We start from the raw sequence: 20,529 nt of genomic DNA on the forward strand, positions 1-20,529 counted from the left end.
GACCAGATGCCCTGACAGCATCACTGCTCCCCGAGCCTCCCTTTTCTTGTTTTGAAACAGGGACTGTTACAGGGTTTCCTGAGGGTTCTATGATATCAGCTAGGTGAGTCAGCTGCTGTTTTAGCTTCCTTTTGAGGCTATAACAAATTAACACAAATTAACATAAATGTATCCCCTTATAGTCCTGAAGGTCTGGAGTCCAGCTTGGATCTCATGGGGCTAAATCCCAGTGTGGGCAAGGCTGGTCCCTCCAGAGGCTCCCCGCTTTTCCAGCTTTTCGCAGCCCCTCCCCCCATTTTCACAGCCAGCAGAGCAGCATCTCCTGTCTCTCTGCCTCTGACCCTCCTCCCTCCCTCTTCTAGGGACCCTTTGATGACACTGGGCCCCCTAGGAATGCAGGGTCGTCCCCATCACAGGGGCCTTAATTTAATCCCACCTGCAAAGTCCCCTCTGCCCTGTGAGGTGACATGTCCACAGGTGCTGGGACCAGGACAGGGGTGTCTCCGGGGCTGCTGGTCTGGTAACTACCAGGTGGAAGCAAGTTTGGGCTGGAGAGCAGCTTCCGTTCTGGGTCTGGTGCTGGATTCTCACCGGGTGACAACTCTGCCTCTCTGGGCCTCGGTGTCCCCACCTTCTATAAGTGGGGACAGCATATTCTCTCTTGAGGACCCGGGTTGCCCCCGTCGGCCCCTGCATGATTTGGGGCACAGCTGCTCCCGCCTTGACCTCACACTTCTCTGTGAACCAACCGGCAGGGGACTCATGGCTCTCAGAACACCTGGGGGGTGTGGGTGCAGAAACTGAGGCTCCCAGGGGAACAGGGCCGACACTGGGGCTGATTCAGACTCCCCGCCCGCCCCCCTTTCGGGGCAGCCACACCCAGTAGCCCCCTTCTCCCCACCCCGAAACTGCCCTACTCCAGGGCATCTCTGCTCCTCCAACAGTGCCCCAGCTTCCCCTGGCTCTCTCTGCTGCCCTGCCAGCCCCACCCCAGCCCACTTCCACAGGAAAGCTCCTTTCAGTGCCAATGCTGCTCTGTGACCCTGCCTAGAACCATCCAAAGCCAAGCTTGTCCTCACAGCCCCCAAATCTTACTCCTATGCTCCTCTCTCTGCACCAGCCCCACCACATGGGTCTCCGGCCAGTCCCCAAACCTGCCAGCTGAACCCCTGCCTCGGATTCTCTTTCCCCAGTTGTTTCACACCTAGGGCCTCCGTGGCTTTAGAGTTCAGCCTAAATGTCATCTCCAAGGGGCACCCCACCCACCAGCCCTGCTAAGAGCAGCCAGCAGTCTCTGACATCACTTGATTGTAATTTCTGCACAGCACCTGCCAGTATCTGCCGCTTCCCTGTTGTTTGTCTGTCTCTTGTTTATTTACCACCAGTCTCTCCCTCTAGAAACCTGAGCCCTGTAAGAGCAGGGATCAGATGGGCCCCATTTCCTAGCATGCCATCAGCACCTGGCAGGCACTGGCACACATTATTAATGTCTGCTGCATCGATGGCAACATCCAGACCACTGAAAGAGTCCAAAAGACTGCACTCCAACAATGTGAGCATTCGATCCAATAGCCTGCACCCCAACAACATGAGCATCTGAATTCTGAGCACTTCTAATCCCCACAGCCATGGCCCCCGAGGGGATGTGGTAGGAAGCCCAAGGCATTACCCAGGAAACATCTCGCTACAAAATCAGTATTGAATCCAGCAAAGCTGAGATTCAGCAAAAGAAGGGGCCATGATCAAGTCAGAAGACTCCAGGAGAGAAGAGCAGATCTAGAATGTGAGGCAGCCTGAGGCCTGCTGGCCAGTCCAAAGCTCTTCGTTTCTAACCCACTCCCAGGCAAGCAGCGGGCCTGCCTGGACCACACCTGGGCGTACATCAAGTCAAGGCCACTGCAAGCCGCCAAAACAGAGCACCACAAACTGGGGACTTAAAACAACAGAAATGTAAGCCTGGCCCTACAGTTCTGGAGGCTGGAAGCCAGGGATCAAGATGTGGTGGGGGCCCTGCTCCCTGAGGGGAGGGCACCTCCAGCCTCTTCCAGCCTCTGGCGGTGGTAAGCAGCCACCCTGGATGTCCCTTGATTTGTGAACGCATCACTCCATTTCTCCCCTTGTTGTCACAGGGCCCCTCCCTGAGCGTTTGTGTCCGAATCTCCCTTTTCTTAGGAGGATACCAGAGATCGTATTAGGGCCGCCATAATCCAGTCATCTTAACTCGATTATATAGACAAAGACTCCATTTCCACATAAAACCATATTCTCAGGTTCAGAAGGTCAGGAATCCGAGGAATTAGTCAACCTAGTATGGGGTGGGCGGGGGGAGGCTGTAAAAGAAGCGAAGACAAAACACCCACACGCAAAGACGCAGAACTCCAGGATCCTGGTCCCCACACCAGACTGAAACGCTGTGAATATACATCGGGCTCTGATGTGACAATGAACTGTGGGTGGGCGGAGGGGCTGCTAGCCTGGGGCGTGAGGAAGCATTTCACGGGCCGCTCGCCGCTTCCTGATGGTTCATCAAAACTACCCACAGAGGCAGAGGTTCATATAAAACCAGGACAAATAAAGACCCGCTTCTCTGCAGCGCCTTCCGAGGCCCCGCGGTCTCACACTTGGAATCAGGGACCTAGCGGGGCTCGGCCCTTCTGCACCCCACGTTGCCCGCGGTCTCCGACCCTCCTGTGTAGAGGGAGTTTTCAGTGGGGATCTGGGTAGCCGGCCGCCCCCACCCGCGTCTTTCGTCCCCAGTCTCACCCAAGAAATGGGGGGCTACGCCTAACCTGCGCATGCGTGCCCCCCTCCCACCAGCCGCCCTCTCCCCGCCCCTCCCCACGTGACGCCGTGGGAACCTGGACCCCAGCGCCTTCTGGGTGGGGGTGGCCAGCAGAGCACGGCTTGGCAGTTGGGGTCTAGGGTGATGGGGAGAGGAGAGATGGGTCCAGAGTATCCAGGAGAGAGAAGTGGGGGATGGGAACCCCTGTGTCCAGACGGAGGCTCGGGGGAGGACGCGGTCCCAGGGTCCCACCGGCACACTCACCCTAACGACGTAGGAGACCCCGGGCCCCAGGACCCTGGCGTCCGGGTGTAGCCAACCGTGCGCTGGCTTGTGGATGAAGCTGCCTTTGCGGATCCACTCGTCGGCGGGGGCATCCGGGGGCCCGGTCGCCCCTCGCGCGCTCCGCGGTCCCCGCACCCCGGCGGCCCGGCAGCGGCTGAGCCCAGGCAGCGGGCAGGGCGCGGCGCAGCGCGGCTCGCAGGCGCCCAGGACCGCGGCCGCCAGCGCCGGGACGCCGGCCGGGCTGGCCGGCTCGGGCTCGGGGTCGGCGGCCCCCGCGCCCCCCGCCGCCCGCGCCGCCGCGGGGCCGCGGCTCAGGAAACCGGCAGGGGCCGCGAACTTCCACTGGGGCATGCGAGGCAGCAGCGCGCAGAAGGTGGTGGGCGCCTCCGGTTCCGGAGGTGCGGGGGGCGCGGGGGGCGCGCGCCCGCCCGGACCCTGCGTCATGGCCGCGGCCGCCGGACCGAGCCCGACCGGGCGCTGCGCCTGGTGCGGAGGAGGCCCTCCCGCTCCCGCGCGCTCGCTCCCCGCCCCCGGCCCGGTGATGTCATCCGTCCGGCCCAGCGCGCAGCCGCGGGGGGCTGCGCCCCTGGGACCACCGGCCCTCGGCGCCCCGGCGCCCGGCGGGGAGACGAGAAACTGAGGCCCGCCGAGGGCACGGGGCTGATTCGGGGTCTGCAGCCAGGGAGGGAGCGAGGTTTCGAACCCAGCACCCGGGTGGTGACCCCTTACTTAGCCCCCCACACGTCCCCCAAGTTCCTAGAAGGACGGAGGTGGGAGAGACAGAAATCTCCTTTCTTCCCTTTTCGACAGGAGGAAACAGGTCTGTAGAGGCTCGATCAAGGCAAGAGAGCGCTCCAGACCCCCAGGTCGGCCCCCTCCCTTCCCACTGCTCCTGATGGAGGAGGTACTTGAAAATCAGGCCCTGCTAGATTTTCTAACTGGGAACCTGAGATCAAAGAGGGGAAGGGGTATGCCCTGGGGCGCACAGCGCACACTTGGACCCAGTCTGGCTGGCTGCGTCTGAGAGAGCCGAGTCCCCGCTACGCGGCCTCGCCCTGGGCCTCAGTTTCCCCGTCTGTAAGCCGGGGGCGCGGACCAGAGAGTCACGGGCTCCTCCTGCTGCGTTTCTGGGGAGCCGCTTCCAGCATCCCAACAGAATCCCAGGACCCAGCCTCCCGGTTAGGGGCTGGCCGGTCCCCCCGCCCTCTCCAGCCCCGCCCCGGGCAGGGCCAGCTGCCGGGAAACAAAGGAAGGGGGCCGGAGCCGGGGCCGGTGGGGATGGAAGCAAAGGAGGGGCGAGGCCGCGCGAGACCGGATCGATAAATCGAATGGTGAGATCACCGCTCGGCGGCCGCCCGCGGGCCGGGGGAGCAGGCTGGGATGCGCGCGGGAGGCGCGCGCGCGGCCGTGATTGGCCGGCGGGCGGGGCGGGGGCGGGGATGCGGCGGGAGGCCTGAGCCCCCAGCAGGGAGAGCTATTGTGCTCTTGTGCTCCGGGAGGGGCGTGGCCCTGGGTCAGTGAGGGGGTCGGAGGACTTTTGTCGGGGTCTGCAGCCCCCACCTGGGCTCTGTGCTGTGTCTCTGTTGCGGGCTACAGACTTACAGACTTGTGGACTGTGTGAGGGTTGGATTGTGTGTATATTCTGTGCGGATGTGACTGTGTGTGTGTCTGTGTGAGAGAGAGAGGAGGGAGTCTGAGTCCCCGCCCAGGTGTGTGTTGGGGGGTCCTGGTACGTTTATAGGTGTGTGTGTAGGGGTCCCAGTGTGTACACAGGTGTGTGTGTCAGGGGTCCTGGGTCCTGGTGTGTATACAGGTGTGTGTCAGGGGTCCTGATGTTAACACAGGTGTGTGTATAGGGGGGGTCCTGGTGTGTACACAGGTGTAGAGGGGGTCCTGGTATGTGTCCACCTAGTCCAGTGAAGGGTGTGTGTTGAGGTTTGGCACCCAGGCTGGGGAAGAGGGGCCAAGTAGGAGAGAGCTGACCCCCAACCCCAGGGTCTAGGCTCTTCCTGCTGTGCTGCCCTGGAGGTCATCTCCTCCAGGAAGTCAAGGTGCAGTCTGTCCCTCCCAAGATCCTGGGTTAGGGTCTTTCTGGGCTGCAGTTAATAAGGTGTCATGGTCCCAAGGGCTTGGTTACATGACTTCAAACACGTATTTCTTTTTTGTCCGTGGGAAAGAGTGGCAGGAACAGAGCCCATGGGGCAGGATTCATATCCAGGCCTTGGAAGGACACCAGCACCCATTGTGCCCTCTGACAAATGTCCGTTAACGTGACCTGTCTCCAGAGTTGCTGCAAAACAACCTTATCAATGCCTGGAACACGGTAGGCGCCTACTGTGGCAAATGTTTGACTTCATCAAGTTCCTATACATCCTTCAAAGCCCAGCTTTGGTGTCCCTTCTTCCAAGAAGCCTACCAGGCTGGCTCCCTCCACTCAAAGCCCCTGCCCCATGGCTCTCCTCCTCCAGTCCTGGACCCCTTCTTCAGTCCCATCCAGGTGCCCAGGGGGCTGCAGAGTTAGGGGTTGGCATCTGAGAGCAGTGTTCAGGTTTCCTTCCTGTGGCATGAACAGATGCAACCATGATGCGGACGGCTGCCGGTGCCCCAGAATTTTATTGGCAGGCAGCTAGAGGGTGGGGCAGGTAGGGAGGGTGGCGGAGCTGCCTCCAGCAGGATCTGGGCCCAAACAGCCCTTCCATGAGTAGCAGGGATGAGCCCAAGTGAGGCAGAAACCCGAGCCATGCTGGGGACCCAGGCCCTTGCGGGCGGACACTGAGTTCTAGGACACAGGAAGCCGTGTCTCTGGCCAGGGGCTGGGAAAGGCCAGAGTGTCCCTTTTCCACCTGGCCTGGCCTGGCCCGATGTGACCTGGACAGAAGAAACTGGGACACTGGAAGGAGACTCACCCTGTGGGGACCACGGGATCACAGCCCCCGGGACTGGAGAAAGCAGTGGCCTAGAAGGCCCTTGGACCTTTCAGAAGACAGGAAGGAAGGAGGTGCCTTCCCCTCACCCTGGCTTCTCCTAGGCTCCCCCCGCAACTGCCTGCCTACCCCCCCCCCAACTTCACAGCACAGGAGACTGAGGCTCAACCCAGGAGTGGGCCAGGCGTCCTGTCACCTCCTGTCACGAGGGCGTCAGGGTGCAGTGTCTGCGGCCATGGTGGTAGCCCGCTTGGAGTGGCGGATGCCCATGGTGAATGCCGGGGCCCTGGCCTTGGTCACAGTGACCTGCTCGGGACAGTGGCTGCCAGGGCCGGGTGTCTCATCTGGGGGCCGTGGGGCTCGGGGCCGCCCCAGCATGGTGAAGGCCGGTCGGCGCTGACGGTAGGCATTAGGGTCCGGGCTGTCATACTGGCCGGGGCCAGGTATCTCCGCGGGGTCCTGCGGGGGGCGGGCGGGGGGCATGCGGCCAACCACGGTGTAGCTGGGGCTGCTGGGCTTGGTGAAGACCTGCGAGCCCCAGAGGGAGGGCAGGGTGTAGGTGTTGGGGGCAGGGGCTGAGGTGTTCAGGGGCCGCTGGTGGAGGCGGGAGCCCAGGGTGAAAGCTGGAGGCGTCCGCTGGTGCATGGGGGCCACCTTCTCTGGGCTGTAAGCCCCAGGGCCGGGCGTCACCTCCAGAGCTGTAAGAATGGGCAGTGGACAGAGTCCTCACCTCCTCCAAGACCCGGCGTGGCTCCCCCACCATATGCATAGTGGAGTTCACAGCAGCCTGGCTGCCCTCTTTCTCTTTCAAGCCTCCAGCCTTTGTCCAAGCTCAGGCCTCTGCCAGGTATACCTCCTGTTTCCCAATCCCACCTCCCAGGAGCTGCCTCTCCACCTCAAGACAGCCCCCAAATCCCCTTCTCCCCATGCCTTCTGCACACGCTCCTATGGAGAGCCCTCACAGCCCTTCCAGGTTCCCCCTGCTGTGGGTCTCTGCACCTCTCCAGACATGGCCACACTGAGGTGAGATTGTCCCCACCTGGATCTAACCACACCAGGCTGGGGTCTTACAAAAAGCAAGGATGAGTCAAATCTACTTCAATGCTCAGCAGTTGGCTTAGTGTATGTTTGAGTGGATGCGTCAATAAAAGGATGGGTGGTGATGAGTGAATGAGCAGATGATGGACTCAGGGAGTTGTAGATGAATCAATAGACAGACTGTGGATGGATGGGTGAGTGGGTGGACAGATAGATGGATAGATGGATGGTTGGATGGTTGGTTGGATGGATGGATGGGTAGATAGAAGGATGGTTAGATGGATGAGTGGGTGCATGGATGGATGGATAGGTGAGTGGGTGGGTGGGTGGACGATGGGTGAGTAGATGGATGATGGATGGGTGAGTAGATGGGTGGATGGCTGAGCAGACATGTGCCCACATGTGTACTGGGTCACATTAGCCTGGCCCACTTCACCCGTTCAGGTTCTCTTAGGGTCTCTGACCCCTCTTCTGAGTCCACTGGATTTCGTCATTCCAAAGACACTGAGGGTCTAAGAAATTGGTGGAGGTGGGGCAGAAAGGGAGGGAAGCGCAAGATTCGCTGAGACCCTGAAGGGGCAGGGTCCTATGGGCGGGGTCAGCTCAAATTAGATACTCACTGGGAGACTTGCCCCGGCCCTGCATGGAGTAGGCAGGGGTGCAGCTGCGGCCAAAGCGGGTGACTTTCGAGTCCAGGAAGTAGACTGGCCCAGGGCTGGTCTCCTGCGGAGATGCTGGGGGGAAGAGCCCAGGGTCTGGAGGGTGGCTCCAGTGACCTCGCCCCCAGTCGGTCCCCTCATTAACCCTGAGGCCCCTGCCACATCCTGAAGGACAGGAAACTCAGCCTATGGAGGAGTGACTGCCCTGACCTGGGGCATGGGGTCGTGTTGACTGGCTATGTGCTTGAAATTAGAGCTGTGCCCCACCTCCAACCCCCAACCTCTCTGTCAGCGGCTTGGGGGACCCGCTTTGAGACCCTTAGAATAGTGTGTAGAGTTAAAGTAACCAGGCCCTGAGTAAGCGTCGGTCGGAGGAGAACCCTGCAGAGCTGGGGTATGCTAGCATGTGACCAGTCTGGGGGGCGGGGCTTGAGTCGGGCCTCTGAGAGCTGGTCCTGAGGAAGCTCTCGGCCCAACGGGCCAGTCTCCTCCTCACACCAGCAGGATGCAAAGATGGAAGGTGAGATTATCCTCAGGATGGGGTGGTCCGGTGCCTGCACTTAATACTCGTGACCCTTACTGTGATGGCCACAGCCACTGTTTATAAGCGCACTCTGGGATCAATGCCTGTGCATCTGAGTGTAGTAGGTCTGACATGGATTCATGGGTTTAAGTACCATGTGTACGTGTGCACATGTGACATGGTGCACACACGTGAAGCATGGTCTTGACAAACAGGCATAGCCCCACTCATGTCATTTCCTACCTCAAGGTCATTGCCTGTGCTGCAAGATCTGCCTGGAGTCCCCTTCTTCTCGAGGGGGACCAAATTCCTATTCATCCTACAAAGCCCAGCTCCCATGCCCCCACCTTCAAGAGTCTGCTCTGGGCACTCAGCAAAGTCTACACTAACCACCAGTAACCCAGCTCCCCAGTCTGTCTGTCCCTCTGTCCCGGGATGGGCTCCTATGACTGGGAAGAGAGCCTGGCAGTCCAGGTTGCTCTGGGCCACAGACCCAGTTCTCAGTCCTTCCTAGTGACAGATGCAGTGCTAACTCCCTTATGTGCCTCTGGGGCCCCTCAGAGGCTCCTGGGTTTGGGGTGGATGCTGATTCTGAAGGCTGGGAAGAAGTTGTGAGCCCCACCCCTCCAAAGGAGCCTCTGTCCACACGAATCAAAGTCCCCACAGAGCAAAAACCCTTCCAGCCCCCAGCCCACTCAGGACCCCGAGTGCTCTAGAATGTGGGGTGAAGTCACCTGCAGGCATTGCTGTGAAGGTGCAGGCAGCAGTGACACTGTCCACAGCCTGTGGTCTCGCCAACCTTTCCTGTCCAAACATGAAAGGTTGCCTTCCACCTCCCTGTGTCCTGTGGGATACCATGGCCCGGGAGCCCCCATCCCACTGATGGAGGGCTGGAGGCCACACCCACACTCAGGGCCCTTCTTTAGTGAGCTCTGGCTAGAGAGCAGGCGCAGTGGTAGCCACTTTGAAACCACCTAATTCTCACTTCATGAACCTCTCCAGGCTTCCAAGGTGTATTTAGTCTTGACTACAACTTGGTAAGGACTGTGCCCTCATTGTTTACAGTGTGGGAAACTGAGACACAGCTTTCCCGAGTCAAGCAGCAAGGAGAACACCACCCACTACTCCCCTTCCATAAGGAAACGGACCAGAGAGACACAGCAGCTTCCCTGAGGTCACACAGTAGGGGTGACACCATGCACCCTCCCAGCTTCCTGCCTGATCAGTGAGGGCTTGGATCTAAGGGGGTAGGAAGTGCTCCAGTGGGAGATTGGAGGTCCACCCCCCCCACCCCTCCCACCCCCACCGGCCTTACCCTCACTGGGCCTCCAGAAGAGTGAGTAGGCAGGACCGGCTACCCTGGTGCAGTCGTGGTTGATGTAGCCAACGGTGGAAGGCAGGGCGTACAAGCCTGGCCCAGAGCCTGTGACCAGAACCCTTGGGTCACAGCTTGGGTTGCTCACCCTGATAGATAGAGGGGGAACCCAGGGACCAGCCCCAGAGCCCCCACCCGGCCTCCCAGCCAGCCTCCATGACAGGGGTGGGGGAGGAGGAGCTGCCTTCCCCTGGCAGGCGGAGTGGGGAGTGACGGGGGCTTTGTGAGTCATAGGAGGGAGGGGCTGCAGGGCCAGGGCACCGTGGAAAGTCTGACCCCAGACTCAGAGACACACGGTCACCGGTGGGGAAACCGACCCCAGACATGGAGACACACTGTCACAGCTGCAGTGTTTGGTGGCCTCTGCAAGAATGTCAGTCCCACAGTCTGACTCCAGCTGCCTTGTTAGGGGTGGAAAACTGGCTTGAACGATCCCTAAGATCCCAGAGTCCATGGCAGAGTCAGGAGACTCAGTTGCCCCACAGATCTCTTCGTTTCCTGCCCCTGCACAGGCTCCCAGCCTCTTTGCTGCCTTTTCTCCAAGGTCGCTATCAGCAGTGAACACACTGCAAAGGCTTCTCATCTGTCTTTCCTAATGTCCATCCCCACCACAGGGCCTTTGCTGCTCTGTTGCCCGCTGTATACTCAGCACCAGGAAAGGTGTCTGACTTCACGATACTGGACTCAGGGGCCCACAAGAATGCCAGGTTCACACCCATCCTGCAGGAAGGAAAATTGAGGTCCTGGGAAATGCAGGGGCTTGCCAGAAGCTCCTGCCTCCAGCCACGCTCCCACGCGTTTCAAACCCCATCTGCGTGGGGGGGATGAGAGCAGGGAAGTGTCCCACCTCCACAGGGCCCCTCACCCACCTACCATGCTCCAAGGTGGCCACCCCGCAGGCCCTCCTCAGGCTGGTCTCCGGGATCTGACAGTCAGTGGCCCGCCAGCCCAGAGGCGCTGGGGTCAGCCGTGGAGCCGGGTCGCAGGTGAGGGTCCCCATGATGGGCGGATGCCCCTGGCCCCTGGTGTCTGCTGCTTGGCCGCGCAGCTCTGGGCCACAGGTGCCGGCACTGTCCCTGATGCTGGCAGCTCCTGCGGGGTTGGCAGAGCCCTGGCCAACCACACCGTCCGAAACGGCACAGACGGCCCCTTGTCCCGCGGCAGGGAGTCTGGGGCCCCGGCCTGATCAGGCTGGCCGGCGGTCGCTGGCCTGGAAGTGGGGCCAGGATCGAGTGTCGGCCAGGCGGCTGGACAGTCCAGGAATGAGTCCAACGTCAGCAGAGCCGGTCCCCCGGGAGCCAGCAGAGCTGGGCAGCCCAGGCCAGTGCGGGCTCCCGGGAGCTGGAGCCACAAACAGGACACCCACAGCCTGGTGACAGGAGGGATGGGCGAGGTCACGGGCAGCGTGGCCCTGTTTCTACAGCTGGGGAGGCCAAGGCACGGTCCAAGATTGCCACTCTGGGCTGAGAAGCATTCTTTCCTCCCCTCCTTCCCTCATCTAGGAAGTTCTCACTGAACACCGACTCTGTACTAGTTTCTGCTTGGGCTGGGGGACATGACAGGAAGAGACAGACCGGAGCTGATGTCAGGAGGCAAGAGGAAATAAGCAGTAAATGTATAAAGGAGCACATCATACCTTAAAAGGTGTTACATGTTCTGCAAACAGAGAGCAGGGCGGGATGAGTGGTCACTGTAGTGAGACGATGAGAAGGCAGCATTTCAGGATAGGAGGGGGCCGAGCTGAGTCCAGGACAGGAGCCACGTGGGCCAAGGGATGGCTGTGGTTGTCCAGGAAGCCCCCTCCTCCCAGAAGCCAGCAACACAGAGCTTCTCTGTCCCTGACACAGGAAGGCTCCCCCCACCCCAACCCATGTCGGGCTCTGAGACCCGGCTCAGTTAAGCCCGGCCAAGCAGAATTCACATTCCTTGTCTTCAGAGCATCCTTGTTTGCTGCTGTGTGGTCACACCCTTTTGCAGTGCAACATGTTAACAGGTGTTCTGAGTGACCATTCGCGTACCATACAATTCATTCCACAATGTAATTTTTAGGCATTCTATAATTTTTGAAACTTTTTATTCAAAATGTTATAGTCTGTGTCAAAGGTCATAAAACAAGTCTTAAATGCTATGTTAGAAAAGATCTTGGGACTTCCTGGTGGTCCAGTGGCTAAGCCTCCCTACTCCTAATGCAGGGGGCCCCGGTTTGACCCCTGGTCAGGAAACTAGGTTCCACGTGCCACAACTAAGACCCGGTGCAGACCAGTAAATAAATAAAAATATAGAAAAGAAGATCTTAAAATCAATGACCTGAGATTTCACCTTTAAAAACTAGAAAAATGTAAGAGTACAAGTGGGAAGACAGAGGGAGATTTTAAAAACAAAGTAGAAATGCATGAAACAGAACACTGTAGAAAGAACTAACAAAGCACCCTCCCACCACCACCAAAAAGCTGATTCTTTAAAAGGATCAACAAGAAACCAGCGCGGTGAATCATTCACAACATTAGGACAGGAGGCCAGCGGCACTGCAGACTCAAAGGCTCTGGGGGAAACGAGTCTGTGTGAAGCCAGAGGCATTTACCCTGTCCCAGTCACTAGGTTACTAGCTTGGTACTCAGGCATCCTGAGCCAGCATCACAGTGTTTAATTATCCTAGCATTGCGTGAGAGGTGTGGATTCTGACCTCCTCTGGTCACAGGAGGGGAGACAGAGTGGGGAGGGAGGGAGGAGGAGTTGGGGGAAGGGGGTGTAGAGATCGCACTGAATTCTGACTCAGGTTTTAGAGCAAAGCTTGGCATCAAGGGCTTCTCCCAGGTTCTAATTCCCGCTCAGTTTTCTGGGTGAGCTGGAATCTCCAGGTTTCCCTCATCCTAAGGATAAAACCCAAGCCCTCCCTGTCTCATCCCTGCTCCCCTCTGCCCTGGACTCCTAGTCCTCAGCCCTCGTCCACGACCCTGCGGCCACACTGGCCGGCTTCCTGCCCCTTGGGTGGGAACCTCGGGGCCTTCACCTGCTCCCCTCCCCAGAGATGCACGCTTCTTCCCATCAGCCCACAGCCAGCTCCATCCTCAGGCACCAGTGGCCCCGACACTCAATGAGCCATGTGCTCCTTAGCAGAGTCATGGACAGAAGTGGGAGATGGGGGATGAATACCCACCTCTCTCCCCTCCTGCCCATGGGCGCCTCTCAGGGACCCACACTGGCCAGATGTGCAGGAGCCCAGGAACTAGTCAGCCTTGCGGCACAGGACAGGGGATGGAAGGACCCAGCCCTCCCCATTTCTGGGCCCCCAGCTCAGGCTCCCTCGGTCAGCCCTGGAGTGAAGAGAGCTACAGACACTGGACTCGGCTCCCACCGCCTCCATTTCCTCTCGGTGACCTGGCCCCTCTGGGATGAGACCCTACATTCAGAATCCATCCAGGACTCCATTCCCGTTTCTGACTGTGACAAGCCAAGAGCTAACACAGAGTTGGGGGGCGGGGGGGGCAATGAATAGGAAGGACAGGCAGCCTGAGCCTGTGCAGGGTGTTCGGGGGACCCCCAGGCCCAGGCCCTCCCCTCACTCAAGCTTGTCCCCCACCAGCCCGTCTGGCCATCACTGCTGGCTGGCTTCTCTTTAGCCCAGAAATCTTACTTCAGCAGATGGGCTGAGATGTGAACAACTCAGTCTACATGTGAACAAGCCGCATTTTAATCCAAACTGACATGGGCAGCAGAGGGCAAGTCAGAGAACTTGAAAAGGGAAGTCCAGCTGGGCGTGAGAGCGGGGGTCCGGCCCAGCCGCAAGGCCCCGGTGCGGGCAGAATCCAGGGAGGCTGCCCGGCTGAGCCGAGGCCTAAACACGGCCAGTGCTCCTCTGATTACAGCCCTCATCACAGCTACTAATTCCACCAGGACAGAGCTGCGCGCCAGGCAGTTTCCGGCACCGGGGAAACAGGGGTGAATGAAACACACAACCTCCCCACCTCTCCTTTCCACTTAGGCAGGCAAGTAGTGCCCTGGAGAAGAATGGGGTTGGAGGCGGTTGGTCAGAAGGGGCCAGAGCTGTGGGTGTGCAGCCTGGGAGGCCTCAGTTGGGAGGAGTCACCGGAGCAGAGACCAGAGGGAGGTGGGGAGAGAGCAGGGAGACCTGGTGAGAGGGCGCACCTGGCGGCATCTGACGGGAGCACCACCTGTGCAAAGGCCCTGGGACAGCCCTGCGCCTGGCGGGTGGGAGGGGCTGCGGGGAGGATGAGCGAGGGGCTGGGGCAGGAGGTGAGGGCCCGGGGACGTGAAGGTTCGATTGCCAGGGGAAGGTGTGGGGGGTGGGATGGAGGGGGCAGAGCAGGGACGCACCCCACTGTCTGCTCACAAGCGCTCCTCTGGCGGTTTCGGGGAGAAGAGGCCGCACTGGGACCCTGGGAGAAGGGACTAAGGGGTGGGGATGGGGGTGTCTTGGAGGGGTGGGGGAGGGGTGATGGATGATAGAGAGATGATGGGGCGACGGTGAGGGGGAAGGTGGGGAGTGAAGATGGGAGGGGGAATTGGGGGCCAGGGGATGGTGGGACCAGCTGAGCAGGGATGGAAGAGTGGGCGAGAAGCAGGGGTTCTGGGTCTACTTTAAAACTGGAAACAAGGTCTGAAAGCGGATTTGAGGGAGGAAGGGAGCTACAGAGGCTTTAGTTGGCTCACCTCAAAGGATGGAGCTGCCGGTACCTGGTAGGGAGCAGAGGTGGGAGGGGGAGGCTTTACTTATTTTATTCTATTTTGTATAAATATTTATGGGGCATTACTTTTTTTGGTCCGTTAGTTCCCCAACTAGGGATTGAACCCACTGCCCCCTGCAGTGGAAGCAGCGAGTCTTAACCACTGGACTACTGGGGAGTCCCAGGGCAGCCTTTAGATGATCATGAGTTCAGTCTTGGGGTTGGGGGCTCGGGGCTCCAGTGGGAGATGCACATGGACACATGGTGGACCAGCTGTACAGGGTGGGCTGCTGGTCATCCGTGCATTCTGTGGGTGCAGGTACATCTTGGCTGTGAACCTGAGGAGGTGGGAGCCCTGGAGACTTTGGAGCAGAGGAAAGGAGTGGTCAGCATTAGGAGAGAGGCGTCAAGAGTGGATCTCTGAAGGACCTGAGCTCAGACCAGCTGCTTTCTTCAGCAGTTTACTGTCCTTTCTCCCCACTCCTTCCGGTTTCACACACACACACACACACACACACACACAGACACACACGAAGCTGTGAGTGTCCTGTCCTGGGGTCAGTACATTGCTGGCCCAGACCTGGTGCACAGACACCCACAGAAGAAAGGGGTGGGGGCTACTGACACAGCTGAGCTGAGGTCCCCCACCGTCTCTAAAGCTGTCTGGGAGCTGAAAGTGAGAAGCTGGATTATAGGCCAGCCTGCTGTTCTGTCCCTGACATGGTGGGTGGGGCGGGCCGGGGGGCAGTATTCTCAGGACGCTGCCCCACACAGTGTTAACTCTCCCTCTGCCCTCTGGCCTGCGATCTCTCACCTCCCACCTCTCCGGGGTGCTCACAATTGTCCCTCAGCAGGGCCTGACTCAGGCTCACGTGCCTTGGTGGCTGCCTGCCCCTTTGTTCCAGGGAGGTGGGGATACTAACAAGGAAGCCTTGTTCTTCCCAGACGGCCAAGGACCCAGCGAACCTGCCAGCTCCCCTCCTGCCTCCATTCAGGAAAGAACCGGCTCCCCACTCAGACCACCAGGGACCCCGCCAGGTGGGGAGGGAGTAGCTCTCCTGTTCCGCTGGGTCCCCAGCTGCACGCCTGCCTAGTCCCCGTTATGAAGACGAAGACAAAAGGTTCAGGGGAAAGAAGGGCTCAAACTGGGGTGCTGAGAGGGTCTAGCAGGCTTTCCTAAGGCCCACCAAGTCTGACCTGACCACAACCAGGTCCTTTCTCCCCTCAACGGCCTTCCCCATCCCTAGGGGTGCCCCTCTGGCCTCCTTGCTTTCCGGGAGCTCACCAGGCAGCTCCAGCTGCAAGGTCTTTGCACATACTGTATTCTACCTGGTACACCCCTTTCCACACAGATGGTTCCTAATTCTTATTTGTTCCCCCAAGTCTTTGCTCAAACCTTCCCATCTGGCCACCCAATGTCACCCTACACATGTCTGACCTCCACACTGCCAATTCCCCTTTTTCTCACTGCCATTGTGCATGTGCTCAGTCACTCAGATATGGCCCAGTGCTCAGTCACTCAGATATGGCCCAGTCTCCATGGACATAGCCCATCAGGCTCCTCTGTCCATGGGATTATCCCAACAAGAATACTGGAGTGGACTGCCATTTCCTCCTCCAGGCTTCCCCACCCAAGGAATGAACCCAGGTCTCCTGCAGCTCCTGCACTGGCAGGCAGATTCTTTTCTGCTGAGCCACCTGGGAAGCCCTTCCCACTGCGTTTATCACCCACCAATATAGTATAGCATTGACCCCCAGTGCAGTGCTGGGCTGGGGCTTTTGAGAGCTGGCTTAAATTCGCAGAATTTTTCTGTGCAAGCTGATGTCATGATGGCAGCTTGAGAGCACCCATGAAGGGAGAATTTACACCCCAAGAATTAGTATGTGCCACAGAGCAGGGCTTTTTGCCCTAAAAGTGCTAGCTGTTCAACATTTATAAGCATACTCTAGTGTTCCAGTGCTGTCGCTTCAGTCGTGTCTGACTCTTTGAAACCCCATCGACTGTAGCCCGCAAGGCTCCTCTGTCCATGGGATTCTCCAGGCAAGAATACTGGAGTGGGTTGCCATGCCCTTCTCCAAGGGATCTTCCAGACCCAGGGGTCGAACCCGAGTCTCTTACTTGTATTGGTAAGCAGATTCTTTACCACCAGCGCCACCTGGGAAGTCCCATGGGCACACTGCTGCCTGTTTATTATACTTAATGTTTACACCTCCTGGTCCCTCCCCGCCCCAATTAGGGTGGAAGACCCTCCCGGCAGGGTCTGCCCACTTTGCTCTCTGCTGTCTCTCGGGCACCTAGAACAATCCTTGGCGACTAGTGTCTTCCCAGGTGGTGTGGTGGTGAAGAATCCACCTGTCAGTGCAGGTGACTCAAGAGACGCAGGTACCATCCTCGGGTCCAGAAGATCCTGGGAGTAGGAGATGGCTACTGACTCCAGGATTCTTGCCTGGAGAATCCTACGGACAGAGGAGTCCCAAAGACGTGGACACGACTGAGCATGGACACACGGGTGCTCAATAACTACTCGGTGACTTAATGAATGATCCTCATGCGGACCCGTGCGACAAATCCAGCCTCAGCATGAACCTGGTCATCCTCCAGCGCTAGAGAACACACGCAGGGCCCCAGCACCATGACCCCGGGCCGGGCGACCAGGCCCTGGCCACCTGGCAACAAGGACCCTGACCGCCTAGCACGGACCCCGTCCAATTACACGACCCTTGTCACGACCCCACCCCAGCCCCTGAGACGCCCCCAAAGCCTCGAGGCCGCGGTCCAGACCTAGTGGTGCAGTTCCTCGCGACCCGGACCTTTCGGCTCGGGATGCAAGACCCCCAGCCTCGCCGCATATCCTCGGCCTCAGGAGCTCCCGCCGGAGTCCCAGGCGGTGCCAGTGCAGCAGGAGCTCCGGGGAAGGGACCTCAAAGACGCACAACGCCGCCGTCATTGGTGCTAAATTACGCGCGGACACGAGCCTCCATCGCTCTGAACCGAGGGCCGTGCCACCTCGCTGGCCAGTGCGGGGCTAGAGAGGCGCTGCGCGCCTTTCGGCCTTGTGGGAAACGCGCCCCCGGCCACCACCCCGGCGCCTGCGGCATGTCGGGAGTTGTAGTCCGGAAGCGCGGAGCGGCCCAGGGGACCGTGGTTCTCCGGGGAGATCCGAACGCGCGCCGGGGCGTTCCTGAGTTCCTCGCTGTAGGTTGCGGGCGCCTTCTGGGGTCGAGCTGAGCTGGACCGCCGCGTCCTGCTGGTTGAAAAGCTCGTCACCAAGGACGCGGCGCGGCGAGTACGCGCGACCGGCCCGACCCTGACCCTCAACCCCACCCGAACCTGATCTTCTGACCACCGACCCTCGGCTCCAGCAGGACCCTGACCTCCGTTGCCCATCCTGACCTTCCTCTGCTGGTCAGCCTTGACGCTAGACGTTGGCCCATTCCTTACCTAGCACCCCCAAGCCCATCCTGGTCCCTCCAGACGCCCTGACCCGGGTGTGCGGGCACAGCCCTGCGACCCCAGTTTCCCACCCTCCCTGCAAAACGACCCCAATCGCACCTTGACTGGGCTCTGAACTTGCAGCCCCCTCCCCCCATCACCCAGACCTTGCTGCCAGGCTCGCATCCTCCTGGTCCATTCATGTCACGGGTAGAGAGCCTGGGCTTCAAACAGGCTCCTGGACCAGAGAACTTCCCCGAGGGGTCAGCTCTGGGCGCTGAGGGTTGGCTCTGGATGACCCCCAACCCAACCCCTCCCCATCTATAGGCAAGGCGCCCAGAGGCTCCCAAGTCCTCCACCAAGCACCTCCCACCCAGGATTTCCCAACCTCTAATGTTCCCAGCACTGATTGACACCTGGCCCCATCCTCTCCAGGAGTCACCTAGTGCCCCTACCTGGTGAGAATGAAAGTCACTCAGTCGTGTCCTACTCTGTGATCACCCCATGGATGACTATAGAGTCCACGGAATTCTCCAGGCCAGAATACTGGAGTGGGTAGCCGTTTCCTTCTCCAGGGGATCTTCTCAACCCAGGGATCAAACGTAGGTCTCCCACATTGCAGGTGGATACTTTATCAGCTGAGCCACCAGAAAAGTCCACCTGGTGAAAACCACTATGGTAAACCCTTAGCACAGTGAGCATCCCAGGGCTCAGGCAAGGGTCTGATGGAGGACCCAGACATTTCTATTCTGTGCTCAGGGACCCAGATTCATTGCAAGGCTAGGGAGCCGGTTCCCCCACCCCCAGCCCCCAGTGAGGCCAAAAAAAATAAATAAGGGACTTCCCTGCCTGTCCAGTAGTTAATATTCCACACTTCTACCACAGGGGGCACATGTTCAATATCTGATCAGGGAACTAAGATCCTGCATGCTGCATGGAGTGGCCAAAAATAACTAACTAAATAAATTTTTTAAATGAGATTGTAGATGAGAAAGTAGATTCATAAACCCAAGTTGCTCCAAGCGCACTTAAAAGTTTTCTGATAAGCAGGTCAAACATCTGTTTTTAGGTTAATATTTAAATTAAAAATCACATTTTAAGTAGTGATTAGTGACACCTGGCTGGCAGCCCTGCCTACTACAAACTCTAGTGATCTGAGTTTGCCCTGTGCCGCAACCTTGTCACCTCCCCCCTCATCACAACCTGGAGCAGCAGAGCGGCACTTCCCCACTCAAACACAGCCAGTCACCACACCACACTGAGGCTGCCAAAGTGGACATGTGGGTTGATAGATGGGGGAAGGTGTTCAGTTGGGGGCGGATGGATCCATGGGTGGATGGACAGCTGGATGCCAAGTGAACAGAAGGCTGGGTAGATGGATGGATAGTGGTGGTTGGAGGCTGGTGGCCTAAGGGACAGAGTGGGTGCATGATTGTGGATGGGCGGATGGGCAGGTGCTGGGTGGGCAGACCTGAGTTGATCTCCGCTCGAGTCTGCCCACACCTGCTAAGGTCAGTTGGGGCCTGTCCTGCCCCTGTGCCCTCCTCACCCCCTCAGCCCAGTTTGGCCAGGGAACTTCAGGGACCAGCAGGGACATAGAAGACCCCATGGAACAGCCCCGTCAGGCTCTAGAACCTTCTGTGGGGCTATGTAACAGGTGATCCTCGACCCTCACAGCCTCCATCTCCTCCCCTAGCCTCCCTGAGACCACCCAGGCAGGAAGCCACCCAGGGAGGGGGCTGAGGGTGACATCCAGGGTCCTCTAGCACCAGAGTTGAGTGGGGCATCTGACGTGGGGGGGCTCCAATGACCCAGCCCTGCCCCAGGGCTCCAGCTCACGCCAAAGAAAATCCGTGAGGCCCCCAACTGACCAGTGATGCTAGCAAGGGGAGCTGGCCAGGCAGAGTACAGGGGTCCTGGGGAACAGGTGTCTCCTGGGGCCAGGGTGCTGGCCTCTGGACACCCTGCTCAGCCCAGTCCCCCGCAGAGCCCTGAGGTCATCCTGGGGAGCGAGGAGGGGGCTAGAGTGTCAGACCTCCGGTGGTGACGGGACCCTCCATGGGAAGGAGGCTTCCTGCAGAGGCCACTGAGAACTTCCTCTGGGCAGGGGGAAATGCTGGGAAGTGGGGACCAAGAGCCGGAAGCCCAGGGTAGGGGGTACAGCCAGACCATCAGCCCCTCCGCCAGCGGCTCCCACGGGCTCAGTCACCCAGGGGCAGAAGCAGGTGTCCCTGGAGCAATCTAGGAGTGGGGTTCAGTCTTCCGTCCCCTCCCCCTGGTGCTGGCTCTGCTCCTACAGGCACCTGCCCATCCCTTTCCTCCCCCACCCCTACTCTGTCTCGGTGTCTCTGCCCTTTCCTGTCCCCCACCTCTGCCCAGAACCTTCTTCCTCTGTTGAGCCCACCTGTCCCTTCCTCATGGTGGCCTCCACTGACGCCCTGGTCATTGTGTCCCCCTTAGCACTGCCCTCTGATCGCTACAGGCATCTTTAACCCAAGGGTTCCTCACTCACACAGGCAGAGGCTTGGAGCTGGAGGGGCTGGGCGGTGGGGGGGTGGGGGCAGCAGGCCCACGCCTTGCAAGGACCTTGGCTGCCAGGGTGGCAGGAAGCCGGGTCAGGGGCTGGGAAGAGACCCATTCACCAGGCCGGCTGCCCCCCACCCGGGTTAAGGGCCCAGCTTCCCGAGAAGGGCTCAAACCTCCGGCCTGGGGAGGGACCGCACCTCGGAGCCGCCTTCCTGTGCGGCCTTTCCCGGCACCAGGGGTAGGGGGGATGGGACCAAAGAAGCCAGACCCTGGGCCCCCAAATCTCAGCTCCCATCCCC

General features: G+C 59.4%; 2 protein-coding genes and 1 long non-coding RNA gene across 6 annotated transcripts in view; 1 reads left to right on the plus strand and 2 right to left on the minus strand.

Annotated features, from left to right (window-relative positions):
- The window catches only part of SHC2 (SHC adaptor protein 2), a 26,829-nt gene extending 21,280 nt beyond the window's left edge, over positions 1-5,549 (minus strand). Inside the window, exon 1 of one of the 2 annotated variants that reach the window (XM_081502282.1) lies at positions 5,484-5,549. Coding sequence is in view for 1 of the 2 variants with exons in the window: in XM_081502281.1 (XP_081358407.1) it covers positions 3,047-3,511 (465 nt within the window). In the remaining variant the exon portion in view is untranslated. Of the gene's footprint in view, positions 1-3,046; positions 3,577-5,483 lie in introns of those variants that run through there. The other variant, XM_081502281.1, reaches the window with a different exon arrangement.
- CIMAP1D (CIMAP1 family member D) lies at positions 5,544-12,853 on the minus strand. Of its 3 annotated transcripts, XM_081502284.1 has the most exons (5): positions 10,460-12,853; positions 9,527-9,634; positions 7,650-7,763; positions 6,188-6,689; positions 5,544-5,624 (listed from the first exon to the last, which is right to left on the minus strand). In XM_081502284.1, exons 1-4 carry the CDS (start codon positions 10,584-10,586, stop codon positions 6,205-6,207), a joined length of 834 nt encoding a protein of 277 aa, XP_081358410.1. In that variant the 5' UTR covers positions 10,587-12,853; the 3' UTR covers positions 5,544-5,624; positions 6,188-6,204. The 3 variants fall into 3 exon arrangements, with proteins under 3 accessions (XP_081358410.1, XP_081358409.1, XP_081358411.1); XM_081502283.1 differs by lacking the exon at positions 5,544-5,624 and having other exon boundaries at positions 5,662-6,689; XM_081502285.1 differs by lacking the exons at positions 5,544-5,624; positions 9,527-9,634 and having other exon boundaries at positions 5,662-6,689.
- On the plus strand, positions 12,278-18,689 carry LOC145510617 (uncharacterized). The gene is made up of 4 exons (XR_014057144.1): positions 12,278-12,426; positions 12,777-12,959; positions 13,229-13,572; positions 14,591-18,689. It is a non-coding gene; the product is annotated as an uncharacterized LOC145510617 (long non-coding RNA).
- Positions 18,690-20,529: the final 1,840 nt, after the last annotated feature.

The sequence above is a fragment of the Giraffa tippelskirchi genome, chromosome 6 (genome assembly GCF_054371585.1).
Source record: "Giraffa tippelskirchi isolate mGirTip1 chromosome 6, T2T-mGirTip1v1.2.pri, whole genome shotgun sequence".
NCBI lineage: Eukaryota > Metazoa > Chordata > Mammalia > Artiodactyla > Giraffidae > Giraffa > Giraffa tippelskirchi.